The sequence below is a fragment of the Acinonyx jubatus genome, chromosome D4, assembly GCF_027475565.1.
Source record: "Acinonyx jubatus isolate Ajub_Pintada_27869175 chromosome D4, VMU_Ajub_asm_v1.0, whole genome shotgun sequence".
NCBI lineage: Eukaryota > Metazoa > Chordata > Mammalia > Carnivora > Felidae > Acinonyx > Acinonyx jubatus.
The window spans coordinates 719,588-743,728 of record NC_069391.1 but is presented as its reverse complement, the minus strand read 5'-3'; the positions used below and the strand labels follow the sequence as shown (position 1 = coordinate 743,728).

Here is a 24,141-nt window from a genome sequence, read left to right as displayed (position 1 = left end):
GCGCGCCTCGGTGACGTATCGGAGGGCGCGCTGTTGGAAGGCAGTGCGCAGGCGCGAACGGCGAGGAGCTGGCGGCGGTTGGAGTGGTCGCGGCCCAAGCGGCGACCATGACCCAGCAGGGCGCGGCGCTGCAGAATTACAACAACGAGCTAGTCAAGTGTGAGCGGCCGCGCGGCGGGGTCTGCCGGGCGGGCTGGGAGGGCGCGGGGCTCGCCGGCGTGCAGGCCGAGGCAGTAGCTGGCCCGCAGCGCGCGGCCGAGTGGGGTGCAACGGTCCGTGCGTGGGTGTCTCGGCTGGGAAGGCGCCGGTGGCCGTCGGACCCGCCCGGCGCACGGCCGCTCTGTGGCACGCACCAAGCCCTGGGTATCTGTGGAGAGAGCCAAGGAACGAATGGCTAGAGCACGCACTGCCGCCCGGGCGCCACGCCTGCTGGTCCGGTGCGGTGCTTTCTCTAACCCCGAGAACCCCTGGGCGGTCGGAGCCTGGCCTGGCGGCGGTGGAAGGTGGCCGAGCCAGCCCCGGGCCTCCCGCCACCCTCTCCTCCTACACAGCAGTGGGCTCCAGAGTGGCAGGGGTGCTGCTGTCCTTCCTGCCCTGGGTCCACAGCGCCTGCCCCGCTCGGCCCACTGTAGGCATCGAGGAGCTGTGTCAGAAGCGAGAGGAGTTGTGTCGGCAGATCCAGCAGGAGGAGGATGAGAAGCAGCGGCTGCAGAGCGAGGTGAGGCAGCTGACAGAGAAACTGGCCCGAGTCAACGAGAATCTGGCGCGCAAGATTGCTTCTCGCAACGAGTTTGACCGGACCATCGCAGAGACAGAGGCTGCCTACCTCAAGGTGGGGCTCGGGGCCGGCAGGGAGCCTGCATGCCTGTGGCCTGCGGGGGGTGGCCTGGGGGCACCCACGGGCAGAGGCGACAGGACTACAACATGGTCAGGACCGCTGTGGGATGACAGTGGGGCTGTCAGTGGGGCCCGGCACGCCCCAAGTCCTGTTCTGTGCACCGTAGTTTTATGGCTTGGCCCAGACCACGGGCAGAGAGTGGCAGCAAGGGCCAGAGCTCATCTCGTCTGGCTTCCCAGGGTGCAAGGAGGGGGGCTTTGGGCTAAAGGCTCTCCTGACCCTGTCCGACCCTCCTGTCAGGGGCTTCCTCTCCCTGCTTCTGCCCCAGGCTTGGCACCGGCTCGGTAGGAGCAGAGCTGGACTGTGCGAGCCTTCTGACGAGAGGGATAGTGACAGCCGTCTCGTGTCCCCGTTTCCAGATCCTGGAAAGCTCGCAGACTCTGCTTAGTGTCCTGAAGAGGGAAGCCGGGAACTTGACCAAAGCCACAGCCTCGGAGCACAAGAGCAGTGGAGGCAGGGAGAGCTGAGGAGGCCATTGGTGGGGAGGGGCCTGCCTCCCACGTCCCTCAGTGGCTCGACCCCCAACAAGCCTGTCTTCAAAGCGTCTTTATTCTTCGTGGTAGTAGCTGCCTCCTTTCGCTGTCTCGGGTGCCAAGAGGCAGTTGCCCAGCTTCACCTGCCCCAGGTGACAAGTACAGCCCTGGGTACAGCCCACCAGGTGGGGGTCCTGGCCCTGTACTCATAGGACATGGGAAGGACAGGCTCTGGGTGAGTTGCGCTCAGGGCGGAGGTCCCCTCACCCCCGCCCTGGGCTGCCAGAAAGACCCTGCTCCCTACTTTCACCAGCACGGCAGCCACCTCACCTCGGTGCCCAGGCCAGGGGAGCAGGGGAGGGGCTGGGGCCCACCCCCTCAGAGCTTGCCCTGGTGGCCTATGACTGTCAGTAAAGATTGTCTTTGTGAAGGTAGCTTACTGCCTGTGTCCCGTGTCCTGCATGTGGGACGTGGGACTGCTGCACGACCCCAGATCCAATGTGAGCCCAGCCGCATGGCTTCGTGGCAGAGGAGGGCCTGGAGTGGCTTTCCCTGTGACGAGCCTTGTTGGCTTTGGGGACAGAGTTGAGGGTACCCTTGAGCATTCCCTGGGACCTTGTCACCCACCCTTTCTCCCCACCAGGGCTGCTGGCCCCCTGCCCCCAACCCCAGCACTTAGCCTCCCCGTCGGGTGGTGTTCTGCCTGTTGGTCTCGGTCTGTGCGATGCCCTATTCCCCAGCACAAGGCCTGGCCCAGGGAGACGCTCTCCAGCCAGGGCTGTGCCCCAGCTCCAGGATTCTAAACTTTGCTCCAACCCCACAGCACCACCACTCCCCACTCTTCCTGGTCCCACCAAGCGTGCTGACTTCCAGCCTCCCACGCTGCCTGGGGCCCAGCCCTCCACCCTGAGTCCTCTCTGGGACTGTCTCTGCTGGCCAGTTAGCTCCTATGGGGGTCCCTGCAGCTAGGCAGGTCTGAGAAGCGTGTATTGAGAAGGTCTGGAGAAACCTGGGCCCACTCCACCCAGAACACTAAAAACACCCTCCTCCTTCCCAAGTTTGGCCAAGCAGCATTTCTCGCGGGCTTGACTCTTCAGGAGGGATGTACTTGCATCCGTTGCCTGGATTACAAGCAGCCCCAGCTCCAAGCTGAGCAGGCAGTTCTGTGTCTCCTGTTGCCTCTTGGATTCTGCTGGGTTTTCCTGCCAGCCGTTAGCACGGACCCCAGGGAAGTGGTCTGCCTCCTACAGCCTTGCTGCAGGCTCCTGTGGGTCAGGTGGCTTTCCAAGCCACACAGGAGGCGAGATCCCTGAGGTTCCGCCCGCTCCTCGTCCCCTCCCAGGCGCTTGGCCTTAAAAACGGCTCTGGTCCAGCCAGAGTACCAGACCCCAGAGAGCAAGCCCAAAGTGCTCCTCCCCCTACAGCTCCCACTGTGTCAGCCCAGAGACCAGAAGTGCTCACGGGGGTCCCTCTTCCCCCAGGGGGGTGGCTGGGAGGGGAAGCAGGGCAGGCGGGGCTACGGGAGCGAACGCCTGGACCGCCAGACAGCAACGTGTGGGGGTGCCACACAGGACTACCCCATACCCAGGCACAGATGTCCCGGCTGGGCTCCCACTGTACCTTCCTCCTCGCTGCCAGGGCCTCGATGGAGCCCCACAGACCCCACCCCTGCTCCCTGCTTCTTTGGCCAAGGACCACACAGGGAAGGCAGAGGAGGCCTTGTCCAGTGGTATTTATTGAATCCATCGTTAGAGGCAAGAAAAAACTTGCCATTCATCACAAACGGGGCGAGTTGAGGTCTGCAGTTGGGGGGTGTGGGCTGGGAAGGGCTGGAAGTCCCACAGAGGACAGGCAGCCAACCTAGCCCTTCACACATGCACCAGACACCTGCTGGCATGGTGTCCAGTGGGACCCTGTCCATCTTCCACAGGCAGTGCCCCCAAACCAGGGCTGCAGAGTGAGACTCGGCCTCGAGGGAAGCAGGAGACCCCGGCGCCCTAGGCTCAGGCCAACCCCAGGAAGGGAGGGTGGGATATGGCAGGGCAGAGCCCAACAGGGCAGCGAGAGGTGGGGGGTGCAGAGCGAGGGCGGGCTTCTGGGCACTGCCCGGCTCCCAGGGCTCAGCCTGGGCCATCCTGGCAGGGCTGGGGTCAGAAATAGAGGGCTGGCTCACTTCGGAAGTCTGAGAGGTCGTTCTGACTGGCAGGGGTGAGCTGAGAGAGAAGGACAGAGAGGGAGCCAATGGGACTCATCCAGGCATTAGAGACACCCCCCACCCCAGGCCTTGGGTGTTGGCCCTCCCAGCCGCACCCCTGCTCACCATGACCTCCTTGGGTGTGGGCTCCACCTCACTCGGAGCCTGCTCCAGTGTCTGTTCCTGCCATTTACTGAAGGCCACAGAGTGTTTTGGAGTGTAGCCGGACAAGCCTGTGGGCCAAGAGGCACATGTGTGGACGTGTGGCCCAGCTACCCACTGGGCCGCCCATTCCCACACGTGGGCACTCACCTGAGCTGCTGTCCGGCAGGTGAGGGCTCTCGGGCCCCACGCTGTTCACAAAAGTGGCTCGGGGCAGGAACAGCGAGAAGGGCTTCTCCACCACCCCATCTGAGCTGGACTCCTCCTCCTCCTCTTCCTCCTCCCCGTCCTCCTCCTGGGCCTCAGCCGCCTCCTCCTGTACCAGCGAGCTCTCAGGAGGGTACTCAAATGTGGTCTGCAGGCGCTTGTCATTGAAGGAGATCTTCATCTAAGGACAGGAGGTACATCAGCAGGGCTCTGCTGCCTGGCTACCAGGGGTTACTCCAGCCAGGCTGAGCCGGGCACAGTGACCCTGGAGGCACGGTAGAGGTTGGCGGCCCCAGGCAGGTAGCAGAACATGCCATCAACCCTTCAGAACTGAAAGGTGGGGGGGCTGCCCCTCATCGGAGACCACTCCTTTACCGGCACCCTGCTGGCCCGGGCCACAAGGACCCCAGGAAGGTTGTTCTGGCTGCCCATGCAACCCAGGGCCAGTGTGTCCAAACACCTGCCTCCCAGACCCCACCCATCCCCTTCTCCCCCCAGGCCCAGGGTCACATCACCTCGGGTAACCAACCCTGCCCAGGGACCAGAGCCCAAAGTCTCAGTGTCTCTAGAAACTTCTATGGCAGCTCCTAGGGTTGAAGGGCTGCCTTCGCAGGGGAGCACCAGCCACCTAGAGGCTCTATGGCAGGAGCAGGGTCTAAGTGAGACGGCACTCGGGGGGCCCACCTACTCGGGTGCCCGACCTCCTCAGCCACCAGCAGTGTGTTGTTGGCTGGGGTCTCTCTCCAGGACCGAGTTCACATCCTGGCTTGCTAGGCACCCGAATGACGCTTCCTGCACAGCTCAGCATGGACCAGTGCTGCTGGGCAGGACGGGGCACACGCCTAAGGCCAGGCCCCCGGGGCGTCCATGAGGTGGCAAAGCAGGGTGGCTGGCATATGCCAAACCCCAGGGGGGCGACACCAAATGCCATCACCCCATTTTACAGACCAAGTCAGAATTAGACCAAAACTGCACCCAAGTGGGGGTCGCGCTGACCCTTTCCTCCCACCTGGGCTGTCCACTTGGCCCTTGTCTACACTGCCCGCTCTGCAGGCTGCAGAATTTCATGCCTGAGCAAATCCTCTTTTCTCCCAACGGCCTCAGAGTGCAGACGAGGCTGCTGGTGTGGAGAGGAAGCGAGGCGCAAGCAGGATGGCAGATGGACCCTCAAACTCCCTGACCCAGGACTCCACTCCCCACTAAAGCCACAGGCCCACCAGACTTGCTCAGCAGGGTTCGGCCAGGCCCAGCAGGTTGGTAACGAATACGAGAGGCACCAGCCTGCAGCAGATGGGAGCGGCCCTGCAGGAGCCCGAAACATTAAACTCCTGAGCACAAGACTCCAGCAGCCAGCTCAAGTTCCCCTCCTCCCCTGGAAGGAGCCGGAGGCAGGAGCTGGGCCCCCAGGCAGAGAACCATGGGGCCCAGCGACAGCAGGACATGCAGGGGCCTCACAGGAAAGCTGGACTCGCAGCCTGGGCAGCAGAGGGGGTCCCGGCACTGGTCTCAGGGGGCAATGCCAGGCTGAGCGAGTGTCCCCAAACAAGGGCACATGCTCCAGCTGCCCCCTCCCACAGCCACATGCGCACACACAGCCCCACACAGCCACCGGCACCCCCAGCTCGCGTGCTTTCCACCTCAGTGTGGTTCACACACAGACCTGCTGGGCGAATCTCAGGCCCAGGCCCAGTCAGCTTTGCCCCAGCTAGCGGCACAAACGAACAGTCGGGGACAAGAGCAGATGAGCGCAGATCACCCAAGTCAGGCAAAACCAAGAGATACTTGCTCCCGTGGCTTGAAGGCACACTGTTCCTCAATCTGCCTGGTCCCCACAGCAGGCCCCACCCAACCCTCCAGCTGCCACCCCCGCCCCAAGCCTAGCAAGACAGAGGCCTAACCCAGGGGCCTGCCCCTGACCCAAGGCCCCACAGTGACCAGGGCGTCCAGTCACCCCTGGGTACACAGCATTGTCCCCAACGACCCTGAGCCCTCCAGGCCCATCCCCCACCACCGAAGACACAGGAAGGGCTGGCTGCCAGGGCCCGGCCGGATTAGCGTGCCCTCATTAGTCCACATGACCAGCTCCTAGCAGGGAGACCGAGGGGGCTGGGCTCGCACAGGCACTGAGCCTGGCACAGCCTGGCCGGGCAGGGGCGGGGGCGGGGCAGCGCTCACAGGCCACTGTCTGCGCCCAGCTGGGGCCCAGGGCTTGGGTCACATCCGCCTCCCTTCAGTCTCCACACTCCATGGCCTGGTGGGGCTCACAGGCCTCCTTGTGGGTGCAGGTCTCTGAATCACAAGACACCCTGTGACAAATGCTGCTGGGGAGGGCCAGCCTCCAGACCCCAGGCAGATGGGCCGGGCGTGGCCAGGGGCTGGCACTTGCACGCACCTGGCTCTTGGGGACTTTGCCCTCTGTGCCAAGTGCAGTCGGCAGGTGGGTCCTGGGTCGGCCCACCTTCCAGCTCTCACAGGCCCTTTGTCCCCCTCACCCTGCCCTACCTGTGCACACCCAGCTCGGGTTACCGAAGGGCGTCCACCCTGGACTCTGGTCGGGGAGCCGGGTTCAACCAGTCCCCCTGCTGGGGGTGAGCACCCGCCCTGTCCTCACTCCCTGGCACACGCCTGCCTCCTCCCATCCCCCACTCAGTCTGCGTTCTCGGGGACGACGGGACCACCCCACACAGTCTCTGCCAAAGCTCCCACACTGCTTCCGGATGCCCCAGCCCAAGGCAGACCCTCTGGCGGTGGGGAAGCTGAGTGAAGCAGGGTCCAGGCCTGCCCAGTGGCACCTGGGCTGTAGGAAGAACATGAAGGGTGGGTGCCTACAGGAAGAGCTGGGGGGGGGGGCACAGGTAGGAAGCGGGGGAAGGAGGGCAGAGGGGACACAGCCATGACACATCGGTGGTGGCGGGCACAGCGTTCCACACCGGCAGGGAAGCAGGTGACTGGGGCAGCCGCACCACAGGTCTGGGGACTGGAGCGAGGCTGAGGGCCAAGCCCCGGCCAACAAGACTGGGGTGTCTGGGTGGCAGTTACTCCCTAAGTGAGGGCAGATGACCTAGGGTGTCATAGATTGAGCCCTGGGGACACTGACACACTCAGGCTGGGCAGAGAACCAGAGGGTAAGGAGGGGAGGAGGGCAAAGGCGAGGGGAAGGAGCCGCCAGAAAAGCAGGAACCTGGCCAGGTGGCACCTCACAAAGGGGAGAGGCCCTGAGCACCAGCCCACCAACCCCGAGGGAGGCAGGTGTGGAGAGCAGCTGGACAGTCCCACTCGGCAGCACAGCCTGGGGGCTGGGGCAGAGGTGAGAGGGGGCATGGTCACGATGCCCCCCAGCAGCCAGTCCCTGCTTGGCCATTAAGGGAGGGACAGATAGGGCATCAGCAATTCTGCCAAGAGACAATCAAGTAGAGACGCCCCCCAATCCCCGGCAGGCCTCCCAGGCACAATGGCAGGCTGGGTGCCCCCACCACCAAGACAGGGCTATAGCCCTCCAAGGCCCAGCAAGGTCACAACACCCTACACGCACCTGCCAGCTCAAGGGCAGGCTGTCCTGACAGTCCCCCTGCAGAGCCATACCTCACCTGCCCCCTGGAAGACCCCAGTACCTCCCAGCACTACCCGGGTCAGCCAGAGGGCCCCAAGGTCCCACTAACCTCCAGTCCACTAAGTCCCTAGTCAGGATGGAGGCAAGCTGGACAAGGGCCCAAACCACAAGCTGGCTGGCGTGGTACAGGCGAGGGCGAGGTCCCGCAGCCCAGGGCCTGGAGGGATGGCCGGAGGACCACCAGGGAACGGACGAGACACAGGGGACGGCCCGAGCCAGCGGACTGCCCCGAAGGACCGGGCAGCCCCACACCTCTGTCCCACTCAACAGGAGCTCTGGCTCTTCCTGCCGGGCAGCTGGTGCGGGGGTGGGGCAGTGCCCACAAGGAGGAGTCACCTCCAGTAGCCACGCTGCTCTGGCAGGGCCCTGGTGAGGCCACTCGGCTTGCCAGGCATCATCCATCTGGACCCCCAACTCCCTCAGGCTGGCATGGAGACCAGGCCAGGGCCTGCTTCCACCCAGAACTTCCTCCCGCCCTTCTCACCCCAACCCTACCACACAGGACCCCCACAGCTCTTTCCCCAGCTGGGGCCAGGTGAGCGAGGCTCTAGAAGCAGAAACCAGCACTCAATTCCTGCCCCACAAGCTCCACGACCTCCTGCCACCCTCAGGTTCCCCATCTACAAAGTGGGGAACTGTTATCACCTCCACTTCTTGGGGCCAGAATGGAAAGGTACTGCCTCCTAGAGCGTAGGGTCAAAGGTCAGGAAGCAGGAACGAGGGGGAGGGGTGGCTTAGAGCCTGGAGGTGGGGTTGGTGACTGTGTCTAAGGGTAGGAGGGAGGGTGGGAGAGCTGTGGCACTAAAGAGAGGGTGAGTCAAGGTCAGGCAGGCAGGACGGGCCCTCCGGAAGTACGAAGGGAGTTGGGTGTGGATGCCTGTCTCAGCAGATGGAGACAGCAGGAGCACCGATGCCCTCACCCAAGGAGCAGGGCGTGATCACGGAGGAAGACAAGTCCAACTCATGTCAGAGGGAGGAGGTGGCTTACGTGATTGGACGACCAGCAGGCATCGGTGGGGAGGGGGGGGTGCTTCCGTGGACATAAGGCACATCACCACCCCCATCGCCCAAGGCAAGTGAGGCCAATGGCGGAAGTAGCTTCAAGGGTGAGCCTGGAGATACCACCGGCCGACACAGAAGCTTGCCAGGCACCATCTCGGTTCCAGGGGAAGACACGTCTGCCCCATGCCTGCTGAGGGGGGTCATGTGGGGCTGGCCTTGGAATTTGCCCCAGGGCCAGACACAGGTGCTGGAATGACCAGGAAGAATCTGAGGAACTTTTTTTTTTTTTTTTTTTTTTGTGCCCAGAGGGTTCCGGGTCGCTGAGCAGCTGGGGACTGAGGCTCCAGCAGGGCTCCTGGTCTTGCACCTGGGTCTCTCTGTCTGAGGCCTGTCCTCCCCCATGAGAGGGAGAGTCTACACTGCCCCTAGCAACACACCCCGGCCCTGGCACACACACGATAGGAGTTCAATAAACACTTGCATGAAGCCTGGTCCTGCTGAGCACCAGGGCAGCCTCCCTTCTGCGGAGCTGAGAGCCCCCCCCCCCCGCCCCCCGCCCCCAGCCACTGAACAGCTCCCAGCGCTGTGCCCCTAGGCTGACAGTGGGGTAGGGATGTGACCACACCCAAATCACAGGTCTCCTGCCCCTTCCCACTTCTGTCCTGGCACCTTTGGCCCACGTAGGCCAGGACTCCAGAAGACCACGGCAGGCTACACCCTCAAAGCCAGGCCGGAGTGGAACCAGCAGGCCCAGGACTACTTCCTGCAGCTGGACCCTTGATGAGACAGGTCTGCCCCGCCAATTCCAGACGGAGCCGCAAGAACAAAAAAGCAGACACGGTGCTGGCTGGACCGACCCTCCTCGCCAGCCTTGCGAAGTACACCATCAGCACGCTGTCTTCTCTGGGTCATTAGGGCTCTACTGGAACCCAGACCAGGGACCTCCCCCAGCCCAGCCCCTCCAGGAGCATGCATGGCCACCCAGCCCCAGCTCTCCTCTGGTCCACACAGAAGCCATCCCCCAGCCAGGCCAGTTGTCCTGGGAAGTGGGCACCTGCTACATCCACAGCTCTCTCTCCCCCGCGCCCAGCCAGCACCCCTTCCCCTGTGCCCCCTGCTGACCTTCTTTCTGGAGGAGCCGGCCTTGGTGAGACAGGATTTCTCCAGGGCCAGGTAGCCACCGATCACCTCAATCTCATGCACGGTGGGATAGCGCTTCTTCAGTGAGGTCCCCAGGGCAGCAGGGGTCTCTGACAAGCTGCCTGCCTCCTCCTCCTCCTCCTCCTCCTCAGCCTCCTGTGGCCCAGACTCCCCGTTGGCCTGCAGGGACCCCGGCTTCCTCTTGGGCACCACGGTGAAGGTGTTGCCACCTCGGTGATGGAGCCCTGATGGGTGCCCAGGCCCGGTGGGGTGCGGGTGATACCAAGGAGGTCCCCCGGCTCCCGAGCAGGGCAGTTTGGCTTGTTGAAGGACCTCATCCTCCGAGTCCACCTCATCAATGAAGGTGACAGGCAACCCTGGCCTCCCAGGCTCCCCACCATCCTTGGCCAAGCTGGAAACCCCGAGGCCCTGGGCAGGCTTAGCTTCTGCAGCGGCTAAGGGACACAGGGGTGGTGAGGGCAGCCTCTGCCGCCTAACAGCCTGGTTCACAAGGGTGGTAGCTGGCCTGGGGCACCCCCCCTCGTCGACCCCCAAGGGGCTCCTCCCTCCAGCAGGCACGCTATCCCTTGCAGGCACCAGCTGGGCTTCGAGCTCCAGGCGTTGGGAGGCCCAGCCAACCTCTCCCTCTGGCAGTCCCCCCACCTGCCTCCCCTCAGGAGGAGGGGCCCCAGAGGCCTTGCGCTTAGGGATGAACATGAAGGAGTTTCGGGAGTTCACACGGAGGCTGGCCAGGGCCCGGGCCTGGAGGTCCCCAGCGGGGATTCGATCCATGTCTGGCTTGGAGGCTGGCCGTATCTCGAAGGAGTCATTGGCGCTGGTGGCCGCGGAGACCCACTGGCGCTGGCTGGGAGTGGCACTGGCAGAGTTGGTCATGGGCAAGGCCAGGGACGCGGCTGGAGTGGCACTGGGGGTCCCGGGGCTGGGGGGCGGGTGGACAGGGGGCTCCCCCAACTCCACCTTTGGCTTCCACTCGCCCGGCCCAGGCGCAGAGCCCGCGAGGCCGTTGGCAGCACCCGCCCGGGACTCGGGGGCCGCAGGCCCGTTGGGGAGCGGGCGAGGGCCAGCGCTGTGGTGCAGGCCCCGAGGGTGGACGGTGAAGGAGTTGCTGCCGGTCTTCTGCAGGAAATCGCTGCGCCGCGTCCCGGGTCCTGTGGCGCGGCCCTCGGGCTCGAAGCGGGCGGCGCGCTCGCCCACGCGCGGGGCGGCGGGGCCGGGAGCGGGCTGTGGGTGCGGCGGCGGGGGGCGGCCGCGTTCCGGACTCCCGCGGCGGAGCGGCGCGGCCGGAGCGTCGAACTTCTGGAGCAGACGGCTGACACGGCCGGGTGGCGGCGGCGCCTCATACACGAGCACCTCGGCTGCGCGGATGCGGGCGGCCGAGCCAGGGCTAGGGTCCGGGCCAGGGTCCGGGCCAGGGCCCGCAGGCTGGAAGCCGGGAGCCGACTCGATGATGAGGATGTTGTCGGCGCGGATGGTGCGCACGCCCGGCACGCGGCGGTACAGCTCCAGCAGCTGCTGCACCGGCCGCGCCCCCGCCGGCCCCTCGCCCCCGCCGCGCCGCGCCCCGCGCCGCCGCTCCGATTCGAGCCGCATGAATGGGTTCTCGCGCAGCGGGCCCAGGCTCTCGGCCAGCACGAGCCGCTCGGCCTCCGGCCCCGAGGGCTCCGCCGCGCCCGCCTCGGCCCCGGCCCCCGCGCCCCCGCCTAGGGCAGCCAGCTTGGCCCGCTTACGCTCCAAGATCTCCCGTTTCCAGGCGGGCATTGCGGCGCGGGGCCCCGGGCCCGGCCGCCCCAGGCCGGCCATGCTGCGGAGCGGGTGCCGGAGCCAGCGCGCGCCGGGAACTGCGGCCGCCGCCCGGCGCCGGCCTTCTCGCCGCGGCCACGCCCCCCGCCCGCCGTCTACGGCGGGGGGCCGGCTCGGACCCGCCCCGCGCCCGGCGGCCCCACCTACGACAGGGGAGAACGGCCGGCCGCGCTGATTGGACACCGCTCGCCCTGACCTCTCTTTCCCGGGGACTTAGTTGGATAGCGCCGGTCTCCGGAGCCAGTCCCCATTGGGGAAAGGGCCTCTTGGGCACGCCCCCGACCCCTCACGCCGCTCATTGGCGGCCCCACTTCCGCCTCTGCGCCATTGGTCTGCAGCGACCGGGGGGGCGGAGCCCGGAGGGGGCGGGTCCTGGCGGGCAGTCCCAGCCGGACCCCTGGGCCCAGAGCGGTGGGTGACCTTGGCTGGGCTCGGCCCTTCCTCATCGTGCCAGCACCCAGTCCACCTGTTCCTCGCGCTCAGAGTGCAGTGGGAGAAGGGCCTGTCCAGGACTGGAAAGCTGTTCTCGCTCCCGTGAGTGGCACACGGGCTGCGCACCAGCCTCCTGACTCCATCCAGGGCCCGCCAAGCAGGGACAGGAGTGCAAAGCTGTGAGGAAGCACAAAGCTCCCCGCACACAGCTCTCTAACGCAGAAGGAGCCACAAAAGCCACACTGTGCATTTCGCCCTGTTGCCTCCCCACACTACTCCTCTTAACAGCTGCTGAACTTCCCGCATCCCAAGGCTGGAGGGGGTGCCAGTGACCCCAAGAGCACAGCTTCTTTGCCCACATGCCATGAAGAAGCTCACTCCCAGTTGAGGGCTGCACAGCACCCACCACACTCTTTCAGGCCCAGTGGAGCCAAGGGGAGAAGGGGAAACGGGGGGGCACGGGCGCAGAGATGCTACTAGCCTTCCCCTCCTCTCTCCCAGTAATGGCACTACTGCCTGCTACATCACTCACCTCTCAGGGACAGGGCTCCAAGGACACCTGGGGCTCTGCCTAGACCGGGGGCAGGTTTCAACCTGGGTGCCCTTCTCAGCTTCTGGGTCCCGTGGTGGTCTGCACTGACTGACTGACACCTCTCCATTCTGTTGAGCCGAGCAAATAAACTGGATTTCAGCTTTCAGAAGTGTCTCCTTCCTCGGCTCTCATCAAATCACCTTTCCAAAGGAAACGAAGCCTTCTCAGGCACATCACCTCTACAGCAACAGGATCACTCAGTCCTGAACTACAGAACACAACAGGATACAACAACACATGCGATCTAAAAATAACATTAAAGGGAAAAAAACACTCCCTGGCACTTGGCTGGCTCGGTCAGAGAAGCGTGCGACCTCTTGATCTCAGGGTTGTGAGTTCGAGTCTCACATTGGTTGTAGAGATTATGTAAATAAACTGAAATAAATAAAAGTCCGTTCTAATGTTCAGCTTGTATCTGAGTTTGACGCAAATTATGCCAATACTGGGTAGGAAACATTTTTATAGCTGTGGGACACAGCAGAACAGTCTCCAACTCAAGCATCTCAATGGTTCAGGCCATGCAGCATCCATTCTAGGCAAAGGGTCACAAAGCTGCTTCACCAGAATAAGACTGCAAATTTGTTCTAGAAAGGGCCGGACAGTAAATATTTTAGCCTAGTGGTTCTCACCAGGGGCAGTTTTGTCCCCCAGAAGACTTGTTAATGTATGAAGACACTTTTGGTTGTCACAAGTGAGGCGTGCTACTGGCATCTAGTGAGTAGAGGCCAGGGATGCTGGCCAGGGATGTTGTATTCTACAATGCTCAGAACAGCCCCTCCCCCCGCCCCCCCCCCAAAGAATGACTTGACCCAAAAGGCCAAGAGTGCCAAGTTTGAGAGACCCTGGACACTGCAGGCCACATTCACTTTCTGTCACATGTTCATGTTTATAATCCTTTAAAAATGGAAAAGTTACTCTTAGCTGAAAGGTAGTACAAAACCAGACCTCAGGCCATAGTTGGCTGACCCCTGCTCCACAGCAAGGCCAGGCCTACAAAGACTGCACACCGGCAGGAAGACAAGGTTCTGATGTCACACAAACCATTCAGCAGGTCCTCAACACAGGCCTACCCCATTATATCTTCACCCTGGCTCCCCAGGCAGGAAGCAAGGATTCCCCAAGGGAACACCCCCCCCCCCCCACACACACACACACATTGGCTAAAGAAACTCTAGTGCATTCCTGTCTCCCTACAGTCAGCTCTGTAACCAGCTACATCGCACAGCAGGGACCTTCTCAGCATTCATATTGTTTCACCCTCAAGAGGTCAGGCAACCATTGCGCATCTCAGCAAAACATTCTCTTATTTTATTTTTTATCTCAGCAAACGTTCTCATTTGGCACCTTAAACTGAAGACCTCAGGCCAACAAATGTGGGCCAAGACCATTTGCAAGTCTCGATGCCTATGAGCATCAAAGCTGTTCCTCTCTCTGGTCCCTTGAGGGAGGCCTAAATCTGTCTCAGGTGTGCTAACAGTGCTGGCCACAAGGTGGTGGTGGAAAAGTTGTGGACGATGCAATCTGCTGGGATAGGAAGCCAAGCAGCGCTTCATAAGCAAAGTTCTCTCAGGCGACAGATCTCCAAATAGGGTCCCAGTCGTGCTTACTCAACATACTCCTGTCTGCCTGAGCTGGAATGAAGAAGAGGCCATCCTCCCCAGTGGCTCAGGGGAGGAGACACAAGCTGGTTTACACTTTGAGCTCAAGCATCTAAGTCCTGTCCAGATGGAGGGGGCAGTGAGCTCTTAGGTTAGTGCTTCTGGGCAGAGGAAATCCATAAGACCAGCTCTGCAGCCCTTGCACAGGGAGTACTTTCCCAGGATCCATAAACATACGCAGAGCCCATCAGGACATTTTACTGTCAGAGAAATGGCCTGGGGTCCCTCTCAGGATCTCAATTCAGGGTTAGCTATTCAAAGCATGAAATAACAGGAAATACATGTTAAGGATCAAGGCTGCTCTTTTTAGCCCTGCTGAGGGAACAATTTCAGACATGGACTGGTAGAGAGAAAATTGGGCACTCGCCAGGGCAGGAGCTGGCTTTCCTTTCAGACCCAGACTTCTCCTTTGGTACGGTGGAAGTAGGAACTCAGCTTGGGGTCCAGCATGCTAGCCGTCCAGAGTTCACTCCCGCCTGAGGCTAGTTGACCCGACAGGCGCGGATCATGAGCAGCTGTAGGAGAATGAAGACCGGAGACGTGATCAAGCCGAACCAGAGCTCCCGAGTCTGCTCCACTAGCTTCTGGCACAACAACATCTCGAAGACAAACTTGAGGCTAAGAACCGTGAGGACCCAGAAGAGGCGGAGCACTGCCAACCTCTTCTCTCCGTCCTGGAAGAGGCGCACGGACACGATGGTGGTGAAGTAGGTGCTGAGCCCATCAGCGGCGAAAAAGGGCACGAACACGTTCCACCAGGAGAGGCCGGGGGCCAGGCCGTCCACACGCAGTGCCAGCAGCACGGAGAACACCAACAGGGCCAGCAGGTGCACGAAGATCTCGAAGGTGGCGAAGCCCAGCCACTGCACCAGCTCCCGGAGCGAGAAGAGCATCGCGCCGGTTGAGCGCGGGCCGGGGCCCGGCCGAGCGTCCCACAGGCAGGGCTGCGCCTCCTCTCCCCGTGGGCCTCGCCGGCGCCCGCCGCCGGCGCCGCTGCGGCGAGCACGAGGCAGCGAACGGCTCCGCCTGCCCCGGCCCTCGGTCCTGGCGTGTCGCCAATATCTTGGCCGCGGCCCGGGACCCAGCACCGGCCGCTAACGGATACCCGCCCCCCTCGGTCGCCATGCCCTGCCGGGCGCGGTCTAAGGGCGTCACTTCCGGCCACCACCGGAAGTCGGAAGTCCAAGCTGGTCCGGGCCACCTAGGCTTGCGGGATCTCTTAGCTGGTCCGGTGCTTGGATGCCGGGGTTTCCCGGCGCGCCCGGATGCCGAGCCCGGGGCTTCTGGTGCTCTTCGGCAGCCAGACAGGCACGGCCCAGGATGTGTCGGAGAGGCTGGGTCGCGAGGCTCGGCGCCGGCGGCTTGACTGCCGGGTGCAGGCCCTGGACTCCTACTCGGTGGTGAGGGAGCCCTAGGGCTTGGGCGGTGAGACCGAGCAGGCCGGGGGCGCCAGCCCCCAGAGCCCTCGACCGCAGGGCACCGTGTGTTGTGTGAGAGCGGACCGTTCCATTATGGCGGGTTTAGGGGACAGGAAAACTTGGGAAGAGTGGCAGGGCTTAGCACATGGAGAAACGGGCAAGGTGGGAGGATGGAGCCTGAAAGGGCAAAGGCAGGCCGGCCGCTCACGGGTGCTTCGTGACTCCGTTTGCCATACCCCCCGAGTGAAGGAGAGGGGCCAGGCTGCGGAGAGCATACCTACTTGCTACAGCCCGAGGTCTTAACACATGTGTCTTTTTGTTGAGGTGAATCTGATTAGTGAGCCCCTGGTGATATTTGTTTGTGCAACTACAGGCCAAGGAGACCCCCCTGACAACATGAAGGTAAGGCTGACCTGAAGGCTTTCTTTGCTCAGAAGCTCAGATCACTGCCCTGGACCCTCACTGTTTTCATTGCCTGGGGAGTCCAAGAAGCACAATGAACAGTTGCCCTCCTATATCTGTTGCACGTTAGCCGTGGATTTGGGAGGGAACTGGGGGCTCTGGCTGTCCTCCCTAATAAACTGTTCACAGGCCACTAAATAGCCTTGTTCTCCATTTTAACCTTTAATATTTTCTCCAGGGCTATATATGAATCTGGTCTGGGTCTTGTGAGTGTTTCAAAATTGTTGGACCTTCCTCTGGGAACATTCTTCAATTCTTTGACCATCTTTTGAACACACATTCTATTCCAAACATGATCTAGTGCTGGGAATCCAGCCAGGAACCTATTTCTTTCCTCAGGGAGCTCACAATATAGCAAAAGTAACAATTTTAACAGGCAGTTACAATACGAGGAGATACGTGCTGCCAGAGAAAGTGCCAGACGTCATGAGGACATTAATAAACACTATCTAGCCCAACCTGGAGGCTCAGGGAGAGCTTCCTGGAAGAAAGGAGTGTAGGCTAAGTCCTGAGGATAAGTGGGGGCTAGCCAGGCACCAGGAAACTGGGAGCAGCCTGTGCAGAGGAGAAAGACCAGCTCAGGGAAGAGCAGAAAGCAGTTGGGGATGACAGAGCCAAGGAATGCATCAAGGGGGGGAGGGGAGACGAGAGGCAGGAAGCCAGACCTGATCCCAAGAAGCTGGACCGCCCCAGCAAGGTGGATGGGCTTGAGGTGGAGGGCCATGCAGTCCACTGGGTGACAGTCATATTTGTGTTCTAGCAAAACTGCTACGTGTCGACAGGGAGGACAGGCTGTAGGAGAGCAAGAACAACTCAAGAGGATGCACAGTGAAGGCAGGAGGGGGGCAGACAGCAGAGAAAAACAAGACACCTTCCAGAGATGTTATAGTAGAATTGAGAGGACGTGGAATCACACAGGCCTAAAAGCTGGGAACAAAGATGAAGTCGAGACAGGGGTTCGGGCTCAGGGACCAGAGTGGATGGTAGTTCCATGCACAGAGATGGAGACCAGGAGGGCCAAGGGCTGGAAGTCGTCCAGGGGGAGATACAAGGTAGGTGTGGAGCTCTAGCAAGGACCCTGGGCGAGGCATGAGAAAGCCCCTCCCTTTCCCCTGGGACAGGTGGCCCTGAACACGGAGGGCATGGGAGGTGGAGAAAAGCCTGTGAGGGGCAGGAAAGTGGCTCCCAACAGCAAAAAGAGGGAGTGCCCCAAATCCAAGGTCAAGGCAGGAAGGTGATTGTTCTGAGAGAAAAGTCTCCAGCACTCAAAGCTGCACAGAAGTGAAGTAAGATAAAACCTGAGCAGAACTGGTAGGGTTTATCAGCAAAGGGACTGCTGGTGACTTTGGGGAAAGCGGTATCAGCGACTTGGAGAGAAGCGAGGTCACAGGGGAGCAGCAGGTAAGTGGAGAGAATCTTAAGGACGTCTGTACATTAAACAATCACGAGAAAGATTCTGGCTGTGAGTGGGGCTAAGGGGTTGGAAAGAAGGTGTTAAGGTGAGAGAGACCTGTTAAAGGCTGGTGGTGGGGGAGAAAGAGGCTCATGACCGAAGAGCAGGGTCAGAGCAGGGGACGATGGGAGACATGGGGCCAAGACCCCAGCACAGTCAGGAGAGGTCTGAGACAAGAAGAGGGACAGGAGAGAAGGCAAGTGTGAGGGGATCAAAGGCAGGAGGTGAATTGTGGATGCTGTGACACAGGACATGGGAGGGGAGGGGAGGGGAAACAAAGACCTCTACGAGGTCAGCTGGGCTGGGGTGCAGACTGGACATCAGAAGCCAACAGCATGAAGGTGGTGATGGTCACCCTGGATGAGGGTGCACAACGAAGACTGCAGGCACGGACACCTCCACGGAGGTGGTCAGGAGGGGCCCTCCCCGGCCACAGTGCGACCTGCAGGCTCCTTGGAGAGGCTGCAGACTGAGGTCCCAGGAACACGGAGGAGGGGGCGCGGCACCTGCTGAAGACCAGGCTTAGTGACCAGCTCTGTACTAAACAGGAAGACACTGGCTGCCTTGCCTCAGTCCTCAGAACACTGTGGTCAGGCACGTGCTCCCGGCTAGTGGACCAGAGGAGCCCTCTGTGGGGAAACTAACCACAGTGCAAGTCCCGCAGGATCCCGGCCACGAAACGCACGTTGGGTGACAGGCCCAAACTCACAGTTTTCTGTCAGCGTCTTAAGTACAAATAGACCACGAAGAACCACCATACCCTCAGGTACCCTGGAGGAGTAGAGGCGGAGCGGGCCGTCCAGAACTCGGCACCCACAGGACAGGAAGGGACACACAAAACAGGGCAAAAGCTGGAAGCGCTGGGAATGCTCTTTAAGACGATAGCAGGAAAACTTGAAAAGATCAGAGAGCAGAGTTGAGAAATTCTCCTGGAAAGTGTAACCAAAAATGAACGAGGAACCAAGAAAGGAAATAGCAAAATTCTAAGATCGTGTTAGTAACCTCGGAATGAGAAACAGTGGGGAGAAACTGACCAAAGAGAGCAACTAAGAAAACATCCCAGAACTGGAAAAGGGTCCACCGGGTACTTGGGAAGGGCCCATCTTGAGTGGAATGGCTCCCGCCAAGGCGCATCATGGTGGGTTACGGCTCTCGGGGATCGAGAGTGCCCAGGTAGCCGGTGGGGGACAGAGGGGGACACATGATGCTGGTTTCTCAGCAGCGGTGGCCCAGCTGAACCAGCTTGGAGCAAGGACTCGGGCTTTTTGGAAAAACCATTTCCACCAGAAGTGCACCCTGCCAACCTGCCAGTCACTGTGAAGGGAGGGCCCAAGCATTTGCAGGTGCGGAGTTGTGAGAAGTGTACCTTCACTGGGAAGGATATTTTTGGCAAGCTTCGGGAAACAGGCCTTTGAGGAGGAGCATGCAGGAGAGGTTTCCAGAGGCAGAGAGTGTAGTCCCCAGTACTGGCTGACGCAGCTCAGCCCTTGGGGTGTGGTCCAGGGTGGTCCAGGACCAGTGAGCAGAGCTGTGCCCCAACAGGGCCCCTCCATGCCAGTTATGAAGTACAAGGGACGTGGAATGCAGCTAAAGCCTGGACCACATGTGAAAGTTGGTGTCCAGGGCTCAGGTCACCACGGGCTGAAGGTGATGGGGAGCTGTATTTGAGAAGTGCTTCTGGAGGCCTGTGGGGAGGCTGGGGCAGAGTGTGGGCCAGACAGGCTCCAATGAGGGTCCCCGGAGGAAAGAAGAGGCACCTGGGCTGTGACCTTGGGGGTCTGGCTGTAAGGCCCCTGGGTTGGCCAGATGCATGGAGGTGAGGGTGTCCTGGGGAAGGACACAGGTCTGGGTCCTTGGCCGTGAGGGTGGCAGTGAGCACAAAGCAGCCTGGTGGGGGCCCAGGGCTAGAAGAAGGCGCCAAAAGAGAAACTTGGTTGATGGGATGAGACGAGGACCACAGAGGGGTCTTTGGGACATGGGGCTCGGTGTGAAGGGAGGAAGTGGTCCCAGGGGCAGCCTGAGCAGGAGCAGGTGCCACTCCTGCCCTGGGGGGGCAGTGGGGCGGGTGCCAGTAGCCCTCGCAGGGCCCCCTGCCCGGGAAGGGGTGGGGCTCCACACTCTGGTGGTGGCTCTGGGGCAGCTCTATGGTTTACGAGTTTCTGCCTTTTTCCAAATCTTTTGCCATTGTGATAGAATAAAAAATGGTCTGGTTTCAGTAACAAAGATCTGAAGGAACAGGGAGGGTCTAGGTTGTGGCTCCTCCCTACTCCACCCTAGGGCCCTGGTGGCCCAAAGCAGGGCCTCTAACTTGGCTTCTTCTGGCTGTAGAACTTCTGGAGGTTCATATTCCGGAAGAATCTGCCACCGACTTCCCTCTGTCAGATGGACTTTGCTGTTCTGGGCCTCGGGGATTCCTCTTACGCCAAGTGAGTAGGGGCAGGAAGGCGGCTGGCCTGCAGGGACTGCCCTTGGGGTTGAGCACAAAGTCCTGGCGGACGGACAGGTGACTCAGCCCCCAGGGCTCCTTCTAGACTTTGGGCCATGGCCAGGCTGTGGGGACCATCGGGGAGCATCTGGGCTTGAAGGGTGAGCAGAGCACAGACAGGAGGCTGGCAGGACAGGAAAGTGGGCACCAAAACTCCGGGGTGGGCCCAAGGTGTCTCGTAGGACGGGAAGTGACGTCTGGAACGGGACATCAGGGGCCTCAGGCAGCACCATAGGCTGACACGTGACTTAGGGCAGCAGAGGCCTACCTGGCTCTTCCCACTTTTCCATGAGATATTTGGGCTCACAAAGACAGCACAGTGGGACGAGGCAAGGGGCCCGGAAGACCCCCCAGCCCCAGGAGCCACCTCCAAGGCCACTGCTTCCCTGGGTGTGGTGGCATGACCGCCTCGGCCTTGTTCTTGCCAATTTTCAGGACCTATCTGTACCCTAAGCCAAGAATGATGTTGCTTTGCGTGCTTTCTTAAAGAAGCACCGAGGAATTTGTGTGTGAGGGTTCGCATGTCATTAGGTCACTGAAACAGTCCAGCACAGGGCGGGCGGGGTGGGGGTGGGGGGTCATTGGTCTTACCAACGCTTCCAAAGCCAGACACAACAAGGGCAGGACTGTGCTCGCTGAGGTGAACAGGGCAGCGCGACACTCCTGTGCCTGGGGTTTTGTTCTGAGCACAACATAGATGTTGGTTCACGGCAGCACAAACGCAGGCATCTTGCCAACAGCGCTCTCTGGGAGAGGTGTCATTCGAGGCCCGGGGTCTTCTGCTTCTTCGGGGCTGCTTGCCCTCTGCCCTCCGCCCAGGGCCTGCCCAAGCAAGCCTGGCTCTCTCTCTGTAGGTTCAATTTCGTGGCCAAGAAGCTGCACCGACGGCTGCTGCAGCTTGGGGGCAGCGCCCTCCTGCCTGCGTGCCTGGGAGATGACCAGCATGAGCTGGGGTGAGTGGGGTGGGGGCAGCTCTCCTGCAGGCCCGGCCAGGGGCAGGGGCCCCTCAGAACAGCGCGCACATGCTCTCTCTCTCCAGGCCCGACGCTGCTATTGACCCCTGGCTGCACGCTCTGTGGGAGAAGGTGCTGGGGCTCTACCCGGTGCCCCCTGACCTTGGCGTGATCCCCCCCGGAGTCCCGTGAGTGTGGGCCCCGGTGGGGCTCCCGCAGGTGCAGTTAGAGCGGCCTGGCCGCGGGGCCACTTGTGAGGCCCTGCTGACAGCCTGACGGGTGTGTGTCCTCCCTACAGTTTGCCCTCCAAGTTCACCCTCCGCTTCCTTCCGGAGGCCCCCAAGATGTGCTCTGAGGAGCAGCATGTGGCCGGTGCAGATCCCCCAGGTCCCCCTTCAGAGCAGCAGCCCTTCCTGGCACCCATGGTCACCAACCAGAGGGTCACCAGCCCCTCTCACTTCCAGGACGTACGGCTGATCGAGTTTGACATCACAGGCTCTGGGCTCAGGTGAGGGGCCTGAGACACCAGGTGGGTGGTGGCCGAGGGATGAGGTGGGGGGTGCCGGCCAGGCTGCAGGGAAACACACCCATCCGAGGACCGCCGCCCCCAGCCCTCCCCTGAGCCCCCAGTGCCCTGCCCGCACCCTCCCTCACTTTTCCCGTTGGCTTTCCCATGCAGCTTTGCAGCTGGCGACGTGGTGCTGATCCGGCCCCAGAACCAGGCCAGCCACGTCCAGCAGTTCTGCAGGGTGCTGGGCCTGGACCCCGACCAGTACTTCACGCTGCTGCCCCGGGAGCCAGGTGAGCCCGGGGACCCCGGCTGCGGCCACCCTTTCTCTCCGCCCTCCCGGGGTCTGCGGCCTGCCCAGCCGTGTCCCGACCCCTCACAGGCTCCCCGCTTCCTGCTGCAGGTGTCCCCTGCCCCACGCAGCTGCCCCAGCCCTGCTCCGTGAGGCACCTCGTGTCCCACTACCTGGACGTCGCCAGTGTGCCCCGCCGTTCCTTCTTCGAGCTCCTGGCCTGTCTCTCTCCCCACGAGCTGGAGCGGGAGAAGCTGCTGCAATTCAGTGCCCCCCAAGGTCAGGAGGAGCTGTATTCGTACTGCAACCGGCCTCGCAGGACCGTCCTGGAGGTGCGGGCAGGCGCGGGCAGGCGCGGGCAGACGGGCAGGCCCAGGGCTCTGAGCCACAGCCACGTGTGGCGGTGCTGGCCGGAGCCTAGCCGGGGCTGTCTCTGCCCAGGTGTTATGTGACTTCCCACACACGGCTGGAGCTGTTCCCGCAGACTACCTGCTGGACCTCATCCCCCCGATCCGCCCGCGGGCCTTCTCCATTGCCTCCTCTCTGCTGGTGAGGGCCTGTCGGGCAGAGCCCAGGACCGGCTTCAGGGATGCCGGGATCGCGAGGGGCGGGGGGCCGACCCTCAACATCTGCCCCACGTCTGGGACCGCCCGGGTGAAGTGGGCGGAGTCTGAGGCCGGTTGGCAGGCAGGTGGCCCCGTGGAGCACAGCACCCGCCATCCCATCCCCAGGCTCACCCCTCGAGGCTGCAGATTCTCGTCGCTGTGGTGCATTACCAGACGCGCCTCAAAGAGCCCCGCCGGGGCCTCTGCTCCTCCTGGCTGGCGTCTCTGGATCCTGGGCGAGGTGACCCCTGCTTTCTGGAGGGGAGCGGGTAGAGCACTGGGCCAGGGCCCCCGTTCTCCTCTGTGCACCACAGCCGGTCCTGGACCGGGGCCCTGGTCCTCAGAGCCTCCTCACGCCTCCTCCCTCCTGCCGTAGGGCCTGTCCAGGTGCCTCTGTGGGTGCGGCCCGGGAGCCTGACCTTCCCGGAGACACCGGACACACCTGTGATCATGGTGGGTCCCGGCACCGGTGTGGCCCCTTTCCGAGCAGCTGTCCAGGAGCGGGTGGCCCGGGGTCAGACCGGTGAGCACGCAGGGCCTCTGGCAGGGTGGCAGCTGGGGCTGCCCGGGCCGAGCCTCACAGACCTGGGTCCAGGCTTGAGGCCACCTGTGATCCCCCAGGAAACTTCCTGTTCTTCGGCTGCCGCTGGCGCGACCAAGACTTCTATTGGGAATCTGAGTGGTTGGAGCTAGAGAGGAAGGGCTGCCTGACCCTCTTCACAGCCTTCTCCCGGGAACAGGTGGGTGTGCTGGGCAGGGCAGTGCCGGCAGGGAGGGGGCCAGGCCAAGGATGCACCATCCCCATGCCCCGCCCCTGCCCCCTCCGCTCCCCCTCCCCGTAGGAGCGGAAAGTGTACGTGCAGCACAGGCTCCGGGAGCTCGGGCCGTTGGTGTGGGAGCTGCTGGACCGCCGAGGCGCCTACTTCTACCTGGCGGGGTGAGCCTGGGCCCCCGGGGGGTAGGGGTGGGAGCCCGCCCTCCGGAGGTCCCAGCCCTACTGAGCCCTCCTGGCCCGTCCCTCCAGCAATGCCAAGGGCATGCCGGCAGATGTGTCAGAAGCCCTGACGTCCGTCTTCCAGGAGGAGGGTGGGCTCTCCGGCCCTGATGCAGCCAACTACCTTGCCAGGCTCCAGCGGATGATGCGTTTCCAGAGTGAGACGTGGGCCTAAGAAGCCATCCTGCCAGCCTTGGCCACTCTAAATGCTGCCCTCTGGGGGGCTACTGTCACCTTCCACCCTGTCCCCTGCACAGCCTCACTTCAGTCAACCTGGGGTCCTATACCCAGTCCTGACATCGCTGCTCACTCACCACCCCACCCCTGCCCCCATCCAGGGTTGCAGGCTACTGCCGGCCTTTCCCCACTGGCCCCAGCTTGGGTCCTGGTCAGCATGGTCCCTGGGCTGCCCCACCCTGCATAAGGACGGGGCCCCAGGAAGGAACGGGCAGCCTGATGGGCATCAGGGGCTCCCCGGACACCAGCTTCCAGACAGCATGCGAGCCCGGAGAGCCTTCTGAGGTTGTCCCAGGGGACAGCAGTTTCCCAGTCCCCCTCTGCCACATCTCTGTGCCCACCCACAAAGTACATGGTGCTGTCGCAGGGCCTCGCAGGGCCAGGGCTAGGGCTGGAAGGCAGGACCAGAGGAGACCCCCAGCTAGCACACTCTTTCCTCACCCTGTTCCTGGAACACCTCCGTAATAAACTGTGGGCTCTTGTTGGCTGTTTCTGATCTGCTCTTCCACGTGCCTGTCTGGGTGCCTCAGGGCGTGTGTGGGCCC

The 24,141-nt window shown here is 62.2% G+C and overlaps 4 protein-coding genes across 9 annotated transcripts; 2 read left to right on the top strand and 2 right to left on the bottom strand.

Moving 5' to 3' along the window:
• Position 1: 1 nt before the first annotated feature.
• On the top strand, positions 2-1,805 carry SSNA1 (SS nuclear autoantigen 1). The gene is made up of 3 exons (XM_027051062.2): positions 2-159; positions 633-832; positions 1,258-1,805. Exons 1-3 carry the CDS (start codon positions 108-110, stop codon positions 1,363-1,365), a joined length of 360 nt encoding a protein of 119 aa, XP_026906863.1. The 5' UTR covers positions 2-107; the 3' UTR covers positions 1,366-1,805.
• Positions 1,806-3,085: 1,280 nt separating this feature from the next.
• On the bottom strand, positions 3,086-11,571 carry TPRN (taperin). Its single transcript, XM_015087672.3, has 4 exons — positions 9,669-11,571; positions 3,878-4,115; positions 3,692-3,798; positions 3,086-3,584 (listed from the first exon to the last, which is right to left on the bottom strand). The coding sequence occupies exons 1-4, from the start codon at positions 11,505-11,507 to the stop codon at positions 3,522-3,524; spliced, it is 2,247 nt and encodes a 748-aa protein (XP_014943158.3). The 5' UTR covers positions 11,508-11,571; the 3' UTR covers positions 3,086-3,521.
• Positions 11,572-13,818: 2,247 nt separating this feature from the next.
• TMEM203 (transmembrane protein 203) lies at positions 13,819-15,322 on the bottom strand. Its single transcript, XM_015087665.3, has one exon. It carries the CDS (start codon positions 15,080-15,082, stop codon positions 14,672-14,674), a length of 411 nt encoding a protein of 136 aa, XP_014943151.2. The 5' UTR covers positions 15,083-15,322; the 3' UTR covers positions 13,819-14,671.
• Positions 15,323-15,341: 19 nt separating this feature from the next.
• On the top strand, positions 15,342-24,092 carry NDOR1 (NADPH dependent diflavin oxidoreductase 1). Of its 6 annotated transcripts, none has more exons than XM_027051047.2 (14): positions 15,343-15,589; positions 15,932-16,009; positions 19,851-19,948; positions 20,862-20,960; positions 21,047-21,148; positions 21,259-21,468; positions 21,640-21,761; positions 21,872-22,092; positions 22,202-22,309; positions 22,492-22,606; positions 22,742-22,888; positions 22,987-23,105; positions 23,208-23,302; positions 23,390-24,092. In XM_027051047.2, the coding sequence occupies exons 1-14, from the start codon at positions 15,455-15,457 to the stop codon at positions 23,532-23,534; spliced, it is 1,794 nt and encodes a 597-aa protein (XP_026906848.1). In that variant the 5' UTR covers positions 15,343-15,454; the 3' UTR covers positions 23,535-24,092. The 6 variants fall into 6 exon arrangements, with proteins under 6 accessions (XP_026906851.1, XP_026906848.1, XP_053060292.1 ...); XM_053204317.1 differs by adding an exon at positions 18,745-18,865 and having other exon boundaries at positions 15,446-16,009; XM_027051049.2 differs by having other exon boundaries at positions 15,451-15,589; positions 15,981-16,009.
• Positions 24,093-24,141: the final 49 nt, after the last annotated feature.